This window comes from Chrysoperla carnea, chromosome 3 (genome assembly GCF_905475395.1).
Source record: "Chrysoperla carnea chromosome 3, inChrCarn1.1, whole genome shotgun sequence".
Taxonomy (NCBI): Eukaryota; Metazoa; Arthropoda; class Insecta; order Neuroptera; family Chrysopidae; genus Chrysoperla; species Chrysoperla carnea.
In genome coordinates this window covers 72,844,255-72,863,275 of record NC_058339.1, presented here as the reverse complement: position 1 = coordinate 72,863,275, position 19,021 = coordinate 72,844,255, and the positions used below count along the sequence as shown (strand labels likewise).

Sequence of the window (19,021 nt, the reverse complement as noted above, 5' to 3'; positions counted from 1 at the left end):
ACGTTCAATTTCCTACAAAAATATGTGTTGAGATTTGCTGTACGTTCAATAAATGGTATGGTAAGATATGAATTTTTTCGGGTTGAAGTAAAAATGAAAACTTTGATGGGGGACACACCCCCCTGATTGTAATCCTGGTTGCCATGAAGAATAGATAATTTGAGTGGCGTCTATATCGGGCTCATTTACGAGATACTGGTCTGCAGTACATATATCACAATTATACAGTACTATGTACTAATTTCATTGACACTTATTTATTATCAGTTAAATACTAATTAAATATGCAAACAAGCAGTTAATTCTTATGTAAAGTTATAAAATCATATTTTATACAACATTCAAATATTTTTAAATTATAAATTTAAAAATTTTAAAGTTATTGCATTTTACACTTATTTAAGAAAAAAGAAACAATTGAAAATCAAAATTGAGTAAAATTTCATAAAACAAAATAAGAATAATGTGGAAAATAATCTAACTTTCTGTTTTATTTAAATAGATGTCACTAATAATCAATAAAAAATGTATTAAACTATGACCTTGATAGCACGGTGTGTTCCTCGTTAGCCTTCGTTGGTTTTAATATGCGGTTTTTAGTCATAAACCATAGACTTCAAATATATAGGGGAAAGTATTTGGAAATGTCTTTTATGAAATACAATTTTATTTTAAGGCCGTTCCCAAAAAATCAACGTTTCTTAGGATCACTTTTAATCCTGTATCTGCATTCTCATTAATGCTCTTTATGTGTAGGTAAATTTGTTAATATCCTTTACGGTGCTATAAATTTATAGATTTGAGCTGTTAAAGTTTGCGATTTTAACATATAAATCCTATATTGAAGTGTTTATAAAGGTATCCTCTATCAGGATCTGCGTCAGCAAAGCGAGTTTCCTCAGAGATTGAAAAGATAACATATTTTTCTTAAAATCGAACATTGCATTTTTAATTTTTCAATAATTTTTATTTCGAAAACTAAGTGCCTAGAGAAAAAATCATAAGAGTACTTTTTTGCTTAAAACTGGTCACAAAATACGAAATTTTTTATTTTGAAAAAATTCAAAATTTTGTACTTTCCGCACTCTCCCATCCTATGTTTATCCGTCGATTTTTCTCATGAACGAACTTGACCTTTCAAATACCAAAACCCCTTTTTATGCCAAATTTTATTCAAATTGGACTTAAATTGCGACCGTTAGAGTTTAGAGAAACATAAACATACAAAAGCGATAGCTCCATTTCCTTTGGCAATTTGCTAAAAATAGTATTGATGATGAAGATCAGGTGACTCTGAAGATTAAAATTTTTTAAATTATTTGAATATTTAGAACTTGATTAAAAATTTTCTAAAATGAATAATACTATTTTACAATGAAATACTGGATGTTCAACTGTTTTCCCCTACCAAACTTCTTTTACACATTAATTCGATCGTTCACATTTTGTATCTCTATGAAATTGACTACGAGCAGCAATTTCATGATTTTCACGATATACGCCGCGTACTTCGCTTACATATCTCTCATATGTCAAAATATTTGTAGACGACATGTCGTGTTTGGCGCATTGCAGTAGAAAAAAATTTTTAATGTGAAAATGTAAAAAAAAAGTATTTCATGAAAGAAAATCATAACTGAAAAGTGTTTGTAATTTTTTATATAAAAGAAAGTGATGAATTAGTTTTTAGTTTAGATAGAAAAGTTTTTTTAATAAAATGGTTATTAGTGACAACAATAGTGAAATTGTCCAACCTCCACGACAATTTGACGAATTACCACATGAGGATGAGGAACGTTTAGAGAAATTATTTGACGCGATTGATCGTGATGGAAATGGAAAAATTGATATACAAGATCTGACAGTGGCATTACGTGAATTTGGATTACATCATCACTATGCTGAGGTTTCTTTTTTTTGCTAACTTTTTTTTGTACCGTTAGACATATAAATTAGAGTATTAATCATTCATAAAAAATTATGATATATACGTTGCAAAAAATTTATGTTAAAGAGGTCATTCACATTTAAATTAACACATTTTGTCAAAATTATTAAATTTAAATTTTTTTATAAATAGAATGATTAACATGTAGGTATTGAATTTTTCTTGACCTAAATCAACTTATCATTCCTGTAGGAGGTTATTTTTGATTTTTTAAATTGAGTATATTGAACGGGAGCCTTTAAAAACAAAAGCTACTTAATTTTGTTTTCAAAAATAGTATTTTATTTAAAAAAACTTGAATTTTTATTATCACGCTTTTATATTTAAAGTATTTGTTAGGTTCAATGGGGTGTTGAAATTTTTGAGTTTTTGAAAATTCGAATTTTTTAGAAATATTTCCAAAAACAAATGATTTTAAATCGTATTTTCTAAAGTAATTATTAAAAATTAAGCCTCAAGCTTTATTTTGTTATCATGAATTTTACTGAATTTTAAAAATTATTCGAAATATTCAGAAAACCTATCCTTGGAACTGTTAAAAAAGTAGCACAAACGTCTAACTATAAACATGGGATTGTGAAAATTGTCGTTTTCAGATTGGCGCGCAATATCACAGAATAGAAGTTTCTAAATAATTTGTAAGAAATTTCAATTATTCAAACAACGCGCCAAAATATAAATGTTTAAGGCGCGCTATTTAAATAAATCAGTTTCAATTTTGACATGTGATTTCAATACTTTGAAACATTTTTCTTGGAAATGAAAAGAATTAGATATACAGGGGTGGTTAAAATTAACGCTAGAAATAATTTTTAAATTTTTATTAAAATCACGATTCATTTTTGTTTCGGACTAAATGAAGACACCCTTTTATTTTCGTTATCTTATAAATTATTACTCTAGTAAGTTTTTTTCTGTTCTACCCTTATCTTTCTTATTCCTTTATCAAATTCCATGATTCATCCCTCATTTTCAAGCTTATTATGTCTAGGTTTGACGAAAAAAATATACTCACGATCTAAAAATGTATCGCTTAGGAGAAAACACGCTAGACATATAATTTGAACGAATAGATATCATAAATTTAAATAATAAGTTTATTAGGCAAACATGTTAGTTTTTACAGATGCTCTCCTAATACTCTAGACATATAGCTTCTATTTTTAATACATGTTCTCCTAATATTAATTTAAGGACTTTTGATTTTGTTCACTGTTACTTTTCTACGAAATTTGTTGTTTGTTGATTTTAGCCACGGGTTAAGATTACTACGGAAGCGGAATTTCGCACGGGTCTAGCTATTGTATTTATTAATTGTGTTGTTAACTTAAATCGTGTATAGAATATTTATTTACCGTCAAAGTCTCTCGATTATAATTGACGATTTAATTATAATACAAACAGCGTAAACTGTTTGAGGGAGCAAAAGAGTTGGTAAAGTCAAACAGATTTAAAAAAGTATGGGGATCACGGGGTAATGTAAGAATTCTGTGTCATAGTATTTGATTCGAAAGTTGGAATTGTCCAGCGAAGCGGGCGGGTAACAATTAGTTTATAGTAATATTGATTTGATATTTTGCACAGCCATATTAGGTGATGGGTCACATTTTTTAAGATACTGAACCGAAATCAGAACTTTAAATTCAGTTTACTACAAATTGACAAATAGGGCCGATATTTTGCTTAGCGTCAGAGATTTTTAGAGGTATCAAAAAAGTTATTGGAAAAAGTTTCTTATAATATTTTTTTATACCTATATACCATTTTTAATGACAAACTTCGCATTTTAAATTTTTTTATTTTGGTTTACACTCAAAATTGTTAGAAGTTTATTGAAATATTTGAATACATAACACTATTAAATTATCAATTTGTCCAATTTTTACATTCCATAGCACACTAGTAATAAAAGTTTATTTTTAAATTTTATAACTAGTGGTATGGAATATAAAAACTAGACAAACAAAATTGATAATTTAATATTGTTATTTATTCAAATATTTCAATAAACTTGTAACAATTTTGAGTGTAGGTCAAAAATTGTAAGTTTTTTCGATATCTCTAAGCATCTCTGACGCTAAGTTAATTTTTAATAATCGGCTCTATTTGTCAATTTGTAGTTAGTATCTTAAAAAATGTGATCCATCTCCCTGTATGACTGTGCAAAATTGATATTCCTAAAAACAACGAAAATATGAAGATGTCTTCATCTTAAATGCGACACACTGTAGAAATAAATTCTATTCCACTTCATGTAAAAAATAAATGAATAAAAATGATAATTGATGTTTGAAGGACAAATTTCTTGAAATCGATTGAATTCATGGACATAATTTATCTGTAATAGAATGCTTACCAGTCTCTTACTTGAGCCTGTGTATTAAAGCCACGACCTTTCATTTAAATTGTCGACAGTCGACGCTCCGACCACCGCCAAGAGAGACGAACCGTGTTACAACGTGGTGGTCTAATGTGGTTTTGCCGTCTTGCGTCTGTGCAACAATTTAATATATTGTTGAAAAATTTGTGGGTGTGTCTTTCACCATTTTCGCCGTCACAGAGTATATATAATAAATATATATTGCATATGTTCCTATTTTTTAAACCAGTTTACTGTTCAGTATGATATTCGTCATATTTGATAATGTTAAATACATCGTAATAAAACATTAAACAATACTGGCCAACATGCTGGTATTAAAAAAGAAACGCAAGCATTATGTTAGAAAATCAATTTTTATATATTAGGTAAGGGCCAAACGTAGTATTTGATAGTCATTTAAAAACGACTGAATATTTAGGAGGACATTCTCCACACGTTATTCCATTACGAAAATTTCCACGGTTGGGGTGAATCCTTACAATTTCGGCATGTTTGCCTGTCATGGAAACTATAAGACAAGGAGACTTGACTCTGGATCTCGGGCAATGTATTCGATGGGCCCATATACGCCCGGAACTTATAAGTTTGCTTATTTGAATTTGTCGGCGCTAATTGTGTCTCACGACCATGCGTACTAGTTCTGCGCAACTTCATATATACTATAAAGATTTACGCTATGGTCGTGAGATAGCACCGCAATCAGCACCGCCAAATTCAGATAAGCGAATTTACAAGTTCCGGACGTATATGGGCTCACTCAAAACCCAGAGTTAAGTCTTTTTCTCTTATAGTCTTCATGCAGCCTGTGTTACAAAATTCTTAAAACTCTTGTAACTTTGTTATTTGTCGCCCAATTTTGATCAATAGCATGTAATCAATTCATCTTAGTTAAAAAGTAAGGTAAACCTTGGAATTTAGTGGAATATGCTGAAAATTTTGTCTGAAAAGACACATATGGTCACGTGTCAGCTTCCTTAGATTTTCAAGGTTAAAGGTCGCAATGATCAGTTTTTTGAGAATATCTCGTTTCCTTTGGCTTCAATCGTATTTATATTTATTATCGCAGAAAGTGGAGCGCTACACCAACGAAAATTACTGTACATTAAAAATTCAGCCGATTCATTTGAATTGACTATCAAATAGCCCACGTGCCTCTAGACTAATAATCACATGGTCCTGAGGTATGTGAATAAAGTGGTGGTGTGTCCTTCAGAATATCATAGAAAATATTTGTGACCTACCTTATATGCCTTTTATAGTAGCATGTATTTCGCTTATCGATTAATTTTACTTTCGTTACCATCAAATTATTACTCAAATTGAAATTTGAAATAATTTTTAATGCGTGGTTTATTTCAACTTTTTGAGTATTTCGTGTACTAAATTTTATCGAAATTGGAAAAAATATTTTTTCTATTTTTTTAACTTTGAAAATCGAGTTCATTTCGCGATTTTCGAAGTAGTTTCTTATCGAAGATAATTCGTCTCAAAAACCGATCTCAATTAATCACTTTCTATAGGATTTTTTGTCCTGTTTTGAAAATTACCTTGTATTATCTTCTAAATTTCATGGAAATTGCCATTGAAAAATTTGCCTTATGCAAAGTGATTTTTTTAAAAGTTTCGATCTAATATTTTGAAAACGGTTTAGAATATCAAAAATTAGTATAACCCAGGTCTTCTAATATGCGGAGAAATGAAAAAAATGCGTCTGTTTATTTTCCGAAGACTCCCTTTTGGGTCAAGCGATGGTTAACTATGTTTTTTTTTTTTTTTAATGAAACCTATTTCTATAGCAGATTCTGATACTTTGCCTCAAAAAAAAAAAAAAAAATTCAAGACAGGAAAATTTTTGGTACTTTATTTTTTACGATTTTTAAAGCTAAATATTTCAGCTCAATATTTCCTTTCGTATTTGAGTTGTCGTGATGACGGACACAAACAATTTCATAACAAAAATATTTCTAAGCGTTACAAAATTGGAACTAAATTAATTATACCTTGATATATTCCATATAAATAGAGTATAATAAGTTTATGGATAGTTTATTATTGTATCTTGATTGTGTTTTTGAAAACGGTATTTGATAAATTTTATTCAGTTGGCATATAATAATAACTTCCCTCTTTCTTTTAACCCCCCCCCCCCTCAACGTTTAATTTGTAGGTAAAATATTGTATCTTAGATTCTCATTGCAGAGAATCGATATTTTAGTACCAGTATAATACCAAACCATTTTTGGAATTTTTCCAATAATTATTACTTTATTAATGTATTTTGCTCCACATTTTTGTTTGTATGGGAATGCCAAAATTATTAATCAATACTAGAATCTAGAAAATATATTCTGAATTGTTCTAGTGTTTTATTCAGTCTGTTTTTCTATAAGGATGTTATTTTTGAATGTATCGCCTTATAAATATTTGGTACATGAAGTGATCGGAGCTAGTAGACAATTCTAGCGGACAAATTTATTCTCCTCTCATGAATATACGAAACTTCCTGTACATCATTATAAATTTGAAAAAACGAAAATGTTATTGAAAATAATAAATTTTAAAAAGATTTAAGTCTCTGAAGTGGTGAAAAAATCTTTTTACAGGGACTTTAAGTATGGAATACCGGGATCCGTGTAGATGGCGGAAGAAAAACCAACTTAACGAGTTTCTTCCTAACGATTTAGTAATTTTTTATCTTTTTTATTAAGATATTTACAAAATTCTTCGGCAAACCATTTTTTAACTTTCCAGAGGAAGTTAATGTAATGGGGCCGATTTTAAAAATCTCCAGTTTTAAATATTTCCGCGGTTTCAAGGCCGCAATATACGAATCAAACCTTTTCAACGTGAAATCTCTGTGTGTGGTGTACGTATGTGCGTATGTTCGTTCGGATTCTTTCGCCTCGATTACCTCGCTAACCAGTTATGACATTAACACGTGACTGGGCTTATTCCACGCGTAATCTTGTATTTAAGAACTGAAAGAGTTTTCAGAAGAATTAGTTGAGCCGCAGTACATGTTCGAAGAAGAAGAATTAGTTGAGCCGCAGAACATGTTCGAAGAATAATTTATGAAGGCTAACAAGACCTTTTTTTTAATGTTTTTCCCCCCTCTGGGAAGTTAGTCGTATGGACTACAGGGGTCGCATTCACACGACTTCAGTACCACACCGACTATGTACTGCCAATTTATTTATTTATTTTTTTTTTTTAATTTCAATCTAATGTACGAAATTTAATTTTTAAAAGTAGAATTTTTTACTTTTTATCTATAAAAGGTGTAGCGAATCCTTAAATAAATTTAACATTGACCTTGTATTTTAAATTTAAAACCTTTTAAGTAAAATTAAAATTAAATAGATACGTACTAAACTAAATAGGTAACGTATACTTATTACATAATAAAAATAATTTAGCCAGTAAGTAGGTGTTATATTACATTTTATAAATGAATTACATATTTATAGTTGGTTTAGTATCGTAGAGGGAATGTCCTTAGCACATCCTAATTGAATTACACTCAAATTCATATAAAAAAATGATGTAAGCACTCAATTTAATAATCTACAGTTACTTAAAATAGTAGTGTGTTTTTGCTATGTGCGTTCACTGGAAAATGATTCAACTTTTACGGAGCATCCATAAATCACGTGACCTGCTCAAGTGGGGGACGATTATTTCAAAAGTTGAGCTACCTCAGTGCAAGAGGATAAACAATGGAGTCTAGCTACGTAATTTTCTTGATTTTTTTTTTTTACGAAATGAAAATAATTAGCAGTTTAAATTGTGGTATATGGATATTGAATAGGGTTTTCCAATATGTTTGAAAAAGTATTTCAAAATGTTGATTTTCCTAATCAAAAGCCACAAAAAAATAAATAAAATTAAATTAAATTTTAAACCTTTTCTATTCTCGCTAAAACGCCATTTTGGTGACGTAGTATTGGTAAAAACAACAGTCGTGTTTGTAATTATTATATGTATAAATTTGATGGTAACATAACCTACAATTACTATGAAAACCATCAACAAATTAGTAATTAATGCATATTATTTTAGCCTATTTGATGTCATATCATGGCGGCTAGTGTTTTAGGTCACATGATATACAGTCTAAGACTTACGAATTTTAATTTTAATATAATAAAACAATAATGTGCTTTTATGATTCAAAATGAGAATATTTAAGTATATTTTTACATAAATTTTAATTATTATTTTATCAAATTTCATAATATTTTTCACTATCGAAAGGATCATATTTTTACAATGCCGTAATGCCAGTGTTTTAGAAAATACAAAACGTCTTCTTGACTTGATAATAAAAATACTACGTTCTATTCGTGGGTGGGATTATAGTTAAGGCTACGGTAGATTACAAGGTGAGGGGAAAGATTCTAAAGAGGTTGAAATTGAGCCACGTAGTTTATGGACGCTCCCTAATGCAACATACGAAAAAAATAGTTTGGAAATCATAAGACCATAAGATTTGGATTTGGTGGGCATCAGCTAGTATTCATATAATAGTATAAATGTATTTATTTACCATCCATCAATTTTATTAAATACAGGATTATTCTAGTTTCTAAAATATGTATTTTTTCGTCCATGTTTTTTTTTTTTTTTTTTTTTTTTCTATAATAATTATATTTTTTATTTAGAGACGTCATACTTACATCAATGGCTGTTGTTATTTTTTAAAATTTGATTAACATTACATTGATAAGTCCGAGTTGTTTAAATACATTATTTATCAATATTATTAATTATTAATATATTAATTAATGTAATAAATAATTATTAATATAATACTTAAATAGTATATTACGACCCTAGGCCAGAAAGTGGGATTTCCTGGCGTGTGCGATAAAAAGGGCAAGGCTTGATACAGGACCGTAACGAGAGTGCATAGCGCCAGCGGCAAGTATTTAGGGTGCGTCTTATATTTATCAGGATCGGCTCTAACGATTTTGATGAAAATGCGTATACTGATAGTATTTAACATAAGAGTAAAGGCAAAATTGGGTAGAGTAGCCATAATCGAGCTATTTTACCTTTAAGAGTCTGTAAATTTAATTGATAAACTTTTTTAAGTTATTCAAATGATGTAGTATCAAATTAAAGTTTTGATTTCTCTATACGTTTCCGAACAACTATATTTTTAAGAAACTCATTACTTAAGAATGTGGAATCTTGGTCCCGGAATTAAGCACATTAGCGATAGCTAGCTAAAGACTGACGTCACAGCTAAAAAAAATGACCCAAAATTAGTGGGTTTCAAAAAAATTCCCATAAGATCGTATAAAATTTGTCAGTGTTATCAAAAATATCGAATTTTTTAACTTCATGACGTCATCAGAATCCAAAAAATATAATTTGGCTCTATCCCTTTATATCACACAGGCCAGGGTATTCAACAATCTGATTGTGGGCTGTATACTATTTTTGTATATGCCCTAACAGCTAGGGAATACAGAAAATGTCATTATCTTCTTATAATTGGCAAAATTGGGGTATTATATTAGTGAAATTTTTATTTTTTAACGGGTTTTTCACCTTGTAGATTGTTACATATATTGGTTCTTCAATAATCTTAATATGGCAGAATAATTTAATTATATATTCCAAGGATATATTTTTGTTAGCGATATAAATAATATATACACTCTGTAAAAATAAAAACGAGATACTTTTTATTTCGTTAAAAATTCACTATATTTGCAGGCATGTAACTTTGTTAGTCTTCGTCATTTTGGGCTCTAACAGGACTCATTTTAAGGGTTAGTTAAGATTGTTAAGGTGATACAGAATAATTGAACCAATAAAAACTAAAAAGTTAATAAACATTTTCTTAAACATTTTAAGAAATCGTTACGCCACAATGTCTGAAAATTATGTAAGTCCTTCAGAAAATAAGTAACCGTAAATTAACATAAGTTCTTATTATTAATTAAGTTATTTTCAGTAAGGGGTCATTCATTCATTCTTTCGTAAGGATGATTTTGGCTATTTTTGACTCCTCTATCCCCATGTAAGGGTACATAAGATTTTTCAAACCCTCTTCTTACGTAAGATTCCATCTCTTCTTCAGAGTGCATGCAGAATTTTTGTAGCCCAAATTTATTTAAAAATAATTTGTCTATTATTTGACAGTCACAATTATCTGTTAGCTCCAAACGATTCTAACAGATGGCGATATCTGTTGACTGGATTGAATAAGTATTCAATAGATGGCGCTATGTTAAAAATACAAACGTTTCATATAAGCTACAATTACCGATCTGCTAGTATATTATAAATGTACCCAACCAACTCGTAATTACAACATTAATCCAGGCCTATAATTTTCGGTTTATGTTTGTCTATTTTTTCGGTTTATTTTTTTTTATTACTCACGTGCCGTGCATTAGTCAGATAATGAACTTTTTTTCCTTTTACAAATTTTGTTGAATTTCCGATTTCCATGGCAAAAATTCTAGCCTTAGAGTAAATTGGAATAACGCATCCTCACCTTCCCCTTTTTGTCCTTAAAATAAGCGTTTTTTTGGGGGAAGTATATAACAGAATAGGATTAAATCGTGTAAAACGTTTCGTAACTAATGTACTATTGTTCGATATCAGTTAAACTGATACGGTGAACGTTTGTACTATAATTATTTATAATAATATGCTAAATAAATAATTGTTGATAATTTGTTATGTGTAATAAATTTTAATAATAATAATAATAATTCTTTGTATTTTTATTGTTACAGAAATTTATGCAACAATCTGATAAAAATATGAGTGGAGATGTTTGTTTATCAGAATTTATACATTATGTACGAGAACATGAAAAAAATTTAAAACTACAATTCAAACATTTAGATAGAAATCAAGATGGTAACTTTAATTTTTATTTTTTATCTTTTATAGAGTGGTCACATCATTAACAATCAAAATCGAAAAATAACCAGGAAATACAGGTTGTTTATTTTTAACTTGACATATGCTTGAAACTCGATAAAAATGGTTTGTTTTTCTATAAAGACCATTTTTGTTCAAATTGAATGAACAAACGATATAAGAATCGTAAATCGTCAAGGAAATTAAAAAAACTAATTGTTGTGGCCATTCTGTTTTAACACCTTGTTATATCATGATTTTTTTTTAAATTTGTATTTATTTGATTTGTTTGTAGGTAAAATTGATCTCGAAGAACTTATTAGGGCATTTCATGACTTAGGAATTCATATGGAACGTACTGAAGCAACTAATTTATTACAAAGGTAAATAAATAATAAACTATCAAAAATAAATAAACATTTAACGACAGTTTTTGAATTCAAATAAAATAATACATTTAATATCCAATTTAATAATTTTGTAAATTAAATTTTATAAGACATTATTTTATTTATAGAATGTTTTTACGTAATTTAATTTGGATTCGAAAATTAGTCTTTCATTCAATTTGATTTTCCCAAAATTGCCAATAAAAGGTAGTTATATAGTGATAAATTTTCGAACAACTTAGAGAATTTTAAAAAATATACTCATAAAAAGTGTTAAAAGAAAATTTTAAAAACAAAAAATTTCAGACAGCTGAATCTCTGCAAAAAATCATCTGATTTGGAACCTCAATAGCTCATTTGAAAACTAGTACTTTCTAGTTTGGGAATATATTGGTCAAAAATTTTTACCACTCCTTGTCGCATTGAAAGTGTGAGAAATGTTATTCTTAAATTTTATATAAAAACAAAAGTAAAAGTTTACAAAACATTTTCTTGGAAATGAGCAATAAATAAAGTTCCAGTATATATATCATTCTGGATTTAAAATCCTGTATCTTATGAAATAATATCATATTATTCAAAAACTGATGGTGCCATTTTTAAGTCCTTGCATATTGTTTTGTAAATTAATTTGCACAGGTGCAAAAAAGGTCCAGCCGTCTTAAAATCAACTTTTCGTAGCTTTACCATCTCTTACACGTTAATAACAGGGACATTTTAGTGAATAATTTTTTTAAAATAAAGTTTGTTATTATTTTTCAGAATGGATCAAGATGGTAGCTTAAATATTAGTTTTAATGAATGGCGTGATTACTTATTATATGCACCAAGCACTGATATTCATGGACTTATTAATTTTTGGAGACACTCGACGGTAAGTCATTCAATTCATTTTTATTATCATGTGTAATTTGCATGAATTAACAAAATTGGTTCCTTTTTTTGTTTATTTAGAATTCAAAAAAGAAACAAATTTAGAAAGTTATTCAAAATAAATTCACTGAATGTTCCCTATTTAACACGCACATTTTGCGATACATCTTTAATAAAAAAAGTTATCGCATAATTTCGCATAGAAAATAAAAAATAGGGGTTGAAGTTTTTTCCTCGTTCTTTCTGCTGCTTTTTTCTAAAATTTGGTAGAATGTATTTCATAACACTTTTTTATCAACTTTTTTTTAAAATATTATGTCTATAGGACGTATAGTTCTGTTATTGGAGTAATTCAAACTTTAATGAAATTGATATATCAGTATATAGATAAAAGAGGAATTTTCTCGACCAAGTAGAAAATGTACCCACTTAACATAACGTATTTGTTTCTTTTATATATTACTGATAGATCAATTTCACTAAAGTTTGAAACACTCTCCAATAACAGAATTCTGCTCCCTACAGACATTATATTTCAACAAAAGGTTAGTAAAAAATTGTTATCTGAATATTAAAAAACATTCTACCAAATTCTTAGAAAAAAACAGCGGAAAGAGCGAAAAAAAAACTTCAACCCCTATTTTCTAGGCGAAATAATGCGATTACTTTTTAAATAAACAATATATCGCAAAATGTTAAATGACCTTTTTTGTAGAAAATTTTATTTACAATAACTTTTATCTCGTTACTTTTTTCATTAAAATTATGCGGGAACGATACACGGCGGGAAAACCGGACGCCACCCTAAAATACCAGATGCCGGTACGTTTCTTCAAAGGTATCATCCCAAATTTTGAAGATGAGCTCATCAAAAGACCTCCCACTGAATATAAAAATATATATTTCGGACTCAAATTATAATTTTTCTAAATCATTAATTTGAATGAAGTAAAACTATGATCTGTTTCAAAACACATTCAGTTTATTTATTTTTCCAGTGTAAGTACATATCCTGTTATGACTGAAAGTTTTCATTTACATTCAAAAAGAACAAATATCATTTTTTGTAGATGATTCTAATAAAAACATTTAAAGAAACATTCAATTTATCTGATAGTAGGATGTATATATTTTCCAATTTTCCAAATACTGTTAAAAATGATTGAAATGGTATTTATTTTTGTTTCATGAAAAAAAAGTAAATTTTTTCATGAAAAATAAGTAAATTTTTTGAATTATACTGTTATGACTTTAATCTAAATAAAAATAATTCTTCGCGTGGAGTAGACACAAGACGCTGTAACAGCTGACAGCTTACAATTTATCATCCAAAATGTTAAATATAATTCTATTGTAAACTGAATACCTATATCATTGTTATTATCAGTTTTAACACGCGCGGACCCACACAATTTTTTCAAGCGGGCAGTATAAACTTGAACAACAACCCGCCAACTGGCGATAGTAATTCATACTAATTAAAAGAAAAGTGGACTTTAGTTCTTCAGTTCCAACTTAGACTACTAGATGGCAATACTTGTACTTACTATTTTTAAAGGCTAATAAAAATATTCAAATTTAAGTCAGAAAAACCCCGCCAACTGTCGATAAAATTTCGTACTTATTAAAACAGAAAGTGGACCGCTTTTCAATAGTTCCAATTTAGACCACCAGGTTACTTACCTTTTATCAATAGCTACGAATTGATAAGGTTTTGATTGAATTCAAATTAAGAGTATTCCATTTTCGATGTCATTTTTGAATGTGCTGCAATTTTGGTGTATTGTACTAGAATGTCTTTTTCATTTAAACAAATAAAAAGAAACGAAAAAATTACACAGAATCCGGGACTCGAATCCAAGTCCTTAGGATATCCGGTCTAGGATCTTACGCGAAAATGTGGAAAAGGACGAAAGACTTTGTGTGGACATGCAAATAAATATAATTAATTGATGCAATTCAAGAAATAAATGTGGGAATGTGTCAAAATTGTAACCAAATTTTCGATACTTAAATTAATCACTCTTTCAATCAAATTTTCCTTCATTAAGGGAAAATAGAAAACCAGGTCTTCAAAAGTCAAGATTGAACACCAAGTAGTCGGGTTGGGATACCTCTAAGTAATTTGTTAACTACTAGAAGGGGAATTGTTCCAAGGGGCTCCCCTCCTCTAAATCCGCCCTTGATTAACTATTTAGTTAGTGTTAGCTAATAATATTACGACAAAGTGATTATCTTTTAATTAAAATCATAAATAGTTTTAGTTTGTCTTTGTACCTTGACAGTCACACATCAGCCAGCGTGTATAGAGTTAAATTTAAACTTTAATTAACGATTATTGTGTAATCAATTAAGAGTGTTTTATTAATTAACAATTAAAATCGTTTGATTGTTAATTATAAAGTTTAGTGAGATATAGTTAGTGGAAATTATGAATAAAAAAATTTTAACGCGTGTTGAAAAAAATAAGCAAGTACAAAATGTTATCGATTATATCGATGATAATATTAAACGAAGAACTATTACTCATTTGAATTCTATGATTCGAGATGAAATACTACAAAGTGAATTTGTTTATGAGATCAGTGATGAGGAGGAGGTAATCAATTATTGAAAATTTCTTTAATAGTCTTTTCATCATGTCATAAGTGCAAGGGTAGAGTATAATTGTTCGGACTGACAGCAATAAGTTGGTTATAAATCATTTAGTGCGAAACAAAAGTGAATCATGATTAATAAGCCTAATTTTTAAGGTTGTACTTAGGAAGATGACTAGCGTTAACTTTGTCATTTAAGGATTCTTAAACATACCCTTTTTACGCGAAGCTTTTAATTTACAACCCTTGTTGTACTGAGTAAAGAGGAAAAAATCAGGGATTTACAATGGCCTTAATTTTTAAACAACACACGTGAAGTTTAAATTACACTTTTGGCGCATAAATAGGTTTTAAAAGTATGGACAATATATTTATGTTTAAATTATCGTTTCTATCTTAGCAGTTTAGATTGGAGATTCTATCTAAGCAAATTCGGATCAATAAATATCATTTCATTTTTAACAGTATTTATAAATCAGTTATTATTGATATGCATGCCCTCAGGACCCCAGTCCGTATGTAACAATGGGAACTATTTATTATTTTTGAATCTATTGACAAAATATTTTATAGTTTAAATTTTCAAATAGTCGATGAAATAAAGGCATGAACCATCGATTTTTTTAGCGGTAACGGATTGGAATACGATTTTTTGCATTCGATCCTTAAAGGAGTCTACTAACTTTGTGAAGAAAAGTGATGAGTGAGAAATGAAAAAATGGAAACTAAATATCGATGGAAATGAATCTAATTTTGTTACTCGAGGGTTTCTGGGGCCGCTGTACTCGAATATTGCTACGAAAATGGCCCCCAAGATATGTGGTGCCAAGGTGGACGAAAAGGGGACGCTCAGAGACAAAATGTGTTACATATTTTTGAAAAACTCCAAGAGACGAAGTGTATACTACCCGCCCTGGGCACCAGGTACTTCGGAGTTCATTTTGTTGTGATATTCAAGTTCAGCAGCATCAAAAATCGCCTAATAAAAAAATTAGACTCATTCCCATCGATATTTAATTTCAATTTTTTCATTTTTTCCTAATCACTTTTGTTAACAAAGTTTGTAGACGCTCTTACGAATAGAATAAAAAAATTCGCATCCCGATCCGTCTTACTGCTCAAAAAATCGACAGTTAACCCGTTTTTAGTGCTTTATTTCTTTGTCTAAAAGAATTCGAAAAGAAAGTATACTGTCAACTTATTACGAAGAGAAAGTTTAAAATTTATCGAGAAGAGATCCCAAGTCTGAAAGTATTAATACATTGTAGAGAAAATTCTAATTACGCAGAATCTTCTTCTGACTTTCAGAAGATAAGGCCTGCTAAGGCTATGATTACCCAAGAAGACATAAGTGCCAACTTCTATTTCTAGATAAAAAAATAGTCTTTTTTAAAACTTAAGTTCCTGTTATTACCGATTTAGGAAGTATGAGTGTCGTATTGGGTGTACCATAAAGACTCAATTCAGGGAATATGGTAATAAAAAGAATGAAATTCTAAGAAGAAATTTCTTTAGAAGTTTTTTGATTCGACACAGCATTAATAAGACAATGAGATTTTCTTCATCCCGCTATTTGAGCAAGTAAAGAATGTCTCAGATCTCATGTTTGTCACCCTCAACTTCGGCTCGGGTGACAGTGAATGTGAGATCTGAGACATTCTTTACTTTTACTCCCTATATGTTTAATAAAATATGGAACGGTTCAAGATATGAGACTAGATTTTTCATGAGTTCAATGGAACTATAATATCTATCGCTTAAAGCTAAAACTATTCATCTAATCCTTCGAACATCGAATCGAAATAATTTCGAAAGGCTTTTCTAGTTAGAATTTTATTTTCTCTATATCACTGTATTCTCCGAATGCAATCAATTTGAGATTACATGAATTTATTTCTTGGATAAATAATTTTAGTAATAGTAATAATTATATTAAATGCTTAAATATTTTATAAATAATTAATTTTATTGTATTAATATTTAATTTTTCTGTTTATTTTCCAATTATTTTTCTTTTTTGTTTGTTTAATTACGTTCCTATTAGTACTAAAACATAATAAACCATGATGAGAACATCAGGAAAACCACAGGTAATCAATTAATCAATTAATAATATTTAATATTAATTATTAATTAAACAATAATTATTATATATTTAATTATAATAATATATAAACAAAATGTCATTATGATTATTAGTTAGTCAGTCAATTATAGATTCATATATTTAGTGTTAATGTTAGTTAGTGTTAGCTCTAGACATAATAGATTATTAGATTGGTTCATTTATTAAATTAAATTAGTTTAATTAATATAATATTCATTAATTCATTAATATTAATATCTCATTTATAATAAATTATTGAGAAATTTGAAAGGAGATGGTTCGGAATTATGCTTACAGTATTCAATTAGACCAGATTCTGTTTAGACTTTAGATCATTAAGTTACATAGACTGAGCGTCAAACGATTTTAAATGTGCCAACAATTGAGGTAATTGCTTAGGTGCTTAGGTCAAATCCATCATCCAATAATTTTGTGATATGAAAATTTGGCATTTAATGTATGTTTTTTTTTTTTTTTTTTTTTTATATAAATGTCCCTATATTCAATGTATATTTGTTTGATAAATGTCCCTATATTCTTTTAATAAATGTATTTTTTTTTTATAAATGTCCCCAACTGACCCAAGCAATTACCTCACATATTGGCACACTTCTCACTGTACGGAAAGATAGGCGATGCTTAGTCTATGTACTTAATAGTCTAAGGTTTAGACTTAAGGCGTATTTTATTGTTGACGCGGGGTTTGAGCGTCAAATTAAGACACGTGGTCAGTTGTAAACTGTGCTGCCATCTGGAAAACACGTTTTTCTTTTTATTCTCACGATTGAAAGACAAAATTTCTTTGTTCTATATTTTCTTATACATTTAACTGTTGTTTTTATTTGCACTTCACGAACTATTTTTTGGAACTGATAAATCCACAATTTTTGCATGGATAAAACCACTCGCTTCCTTAAATCTTTTTATCCCCTATTTTACTCCCTTAAAGAATTAGTTTTTATAAAAAAGTGAAACGATTAATTATCGTCTCAAACCATGAGCATATACAGGGTACCTTTTTAAAGTTTGGCATAAACTGTATAAATTAATCGATAAATAACTTTAATCGAGGAATGCTTCAAACGAAAAATGTTAGTTTCAAAAGCACACATCTTATACCGAAATCAAATTCGATCTAAATTTTCAAGTTCATTTAAAACCTCACTCTGATTCATAACTGACTAACATTAGATGAACGCTTTAAATTATAAAGTTGTTCTTTATAAATACGAAAACTTCTTTATAAATTTTTTGTTCGAATTTTTTCATCTTTCTAATTTAAAGTTTTCATCTATCGATTACCAGTTATGGAGTAGAATGAGCTTTTCATTGAGCTTGAAAACCTAGGACAAGTTTAATGCCTCTGTAAGATGTGCGCCTATAGACCCAACATTTTTCGCTTGAAGCATTTTTATCAATAAAACTTATTTATGGAGTTTCAAGCATATGGCAAACTTAAAAAAGCATTCTGTATATCAATTTTTATATTTTAACTTCAAAAATGGCAGAATTTCATATAAACTTTCACCCTCTAATTTGTTACAGTAAACTCTTGATTTGAATTATGAGCTCACATATCATTTTCTTTCTAACTTGAAAAATTGACCAAGTTTCATGCGTTCGTTCCGCTCGCGTTGCTCTACTGTTTTATCCTTCTTGTTATGATAGTATTGTAAACATAATATAATATAGATAAACATACAAACAGTAATGTAATACATATTGCCTATCCTATATAAACAAATGCATTCGGTTCTGTCGAGTTTTCTACATATAGCCAAAGCACTTAGTAACAAACTGAAAAATTATAAGAAAAAAAAAATTATATTATTAAAAAAT

General features: G+C 28.8%; 1 protein-coding gene across 2 annotated transcripts in view; it reads left to right on the top strand.

Annotated features, from left to right (window-relative positions):
• Positions 1-1,535: 1,535 nt before the first annotated feature.
• LOC123296787 (calcium-binding mitochondrial carrier protein SCaMC-2-A) overlaps positions 1,536-19,021 on the top strand; it is a 51,211-nt gene continuing 33,725 nt past the window's right edge. The window contains exons 1-4 of one of the 2 annotated variants that reach the window (XM_044878439.1): positions 1,536-1,906; positions 11,087-11,213; positions 11,512-11,599; positions 12,368-12,479. In XM_044878439.1, coding sequence (XP_044734374.1) covers positions 1,718-1,906; positions 11,087-11,213; positions 11,512-11,599; positions 12,368-12,479 — 516 coding nt within the window. In that variant the 5' untranslated portion in view covers positions 1,536-1,717. Of the gene's footprint in view, positions 1,907-11,086; positions 11,214-11,511; positions 11,600-12,367; positions 12,480-17,119; positions 17,166-19,021 lie in introns of those variants that run through there. The other variant, XM_044878442.1, reaches the window with a different exon arrangement.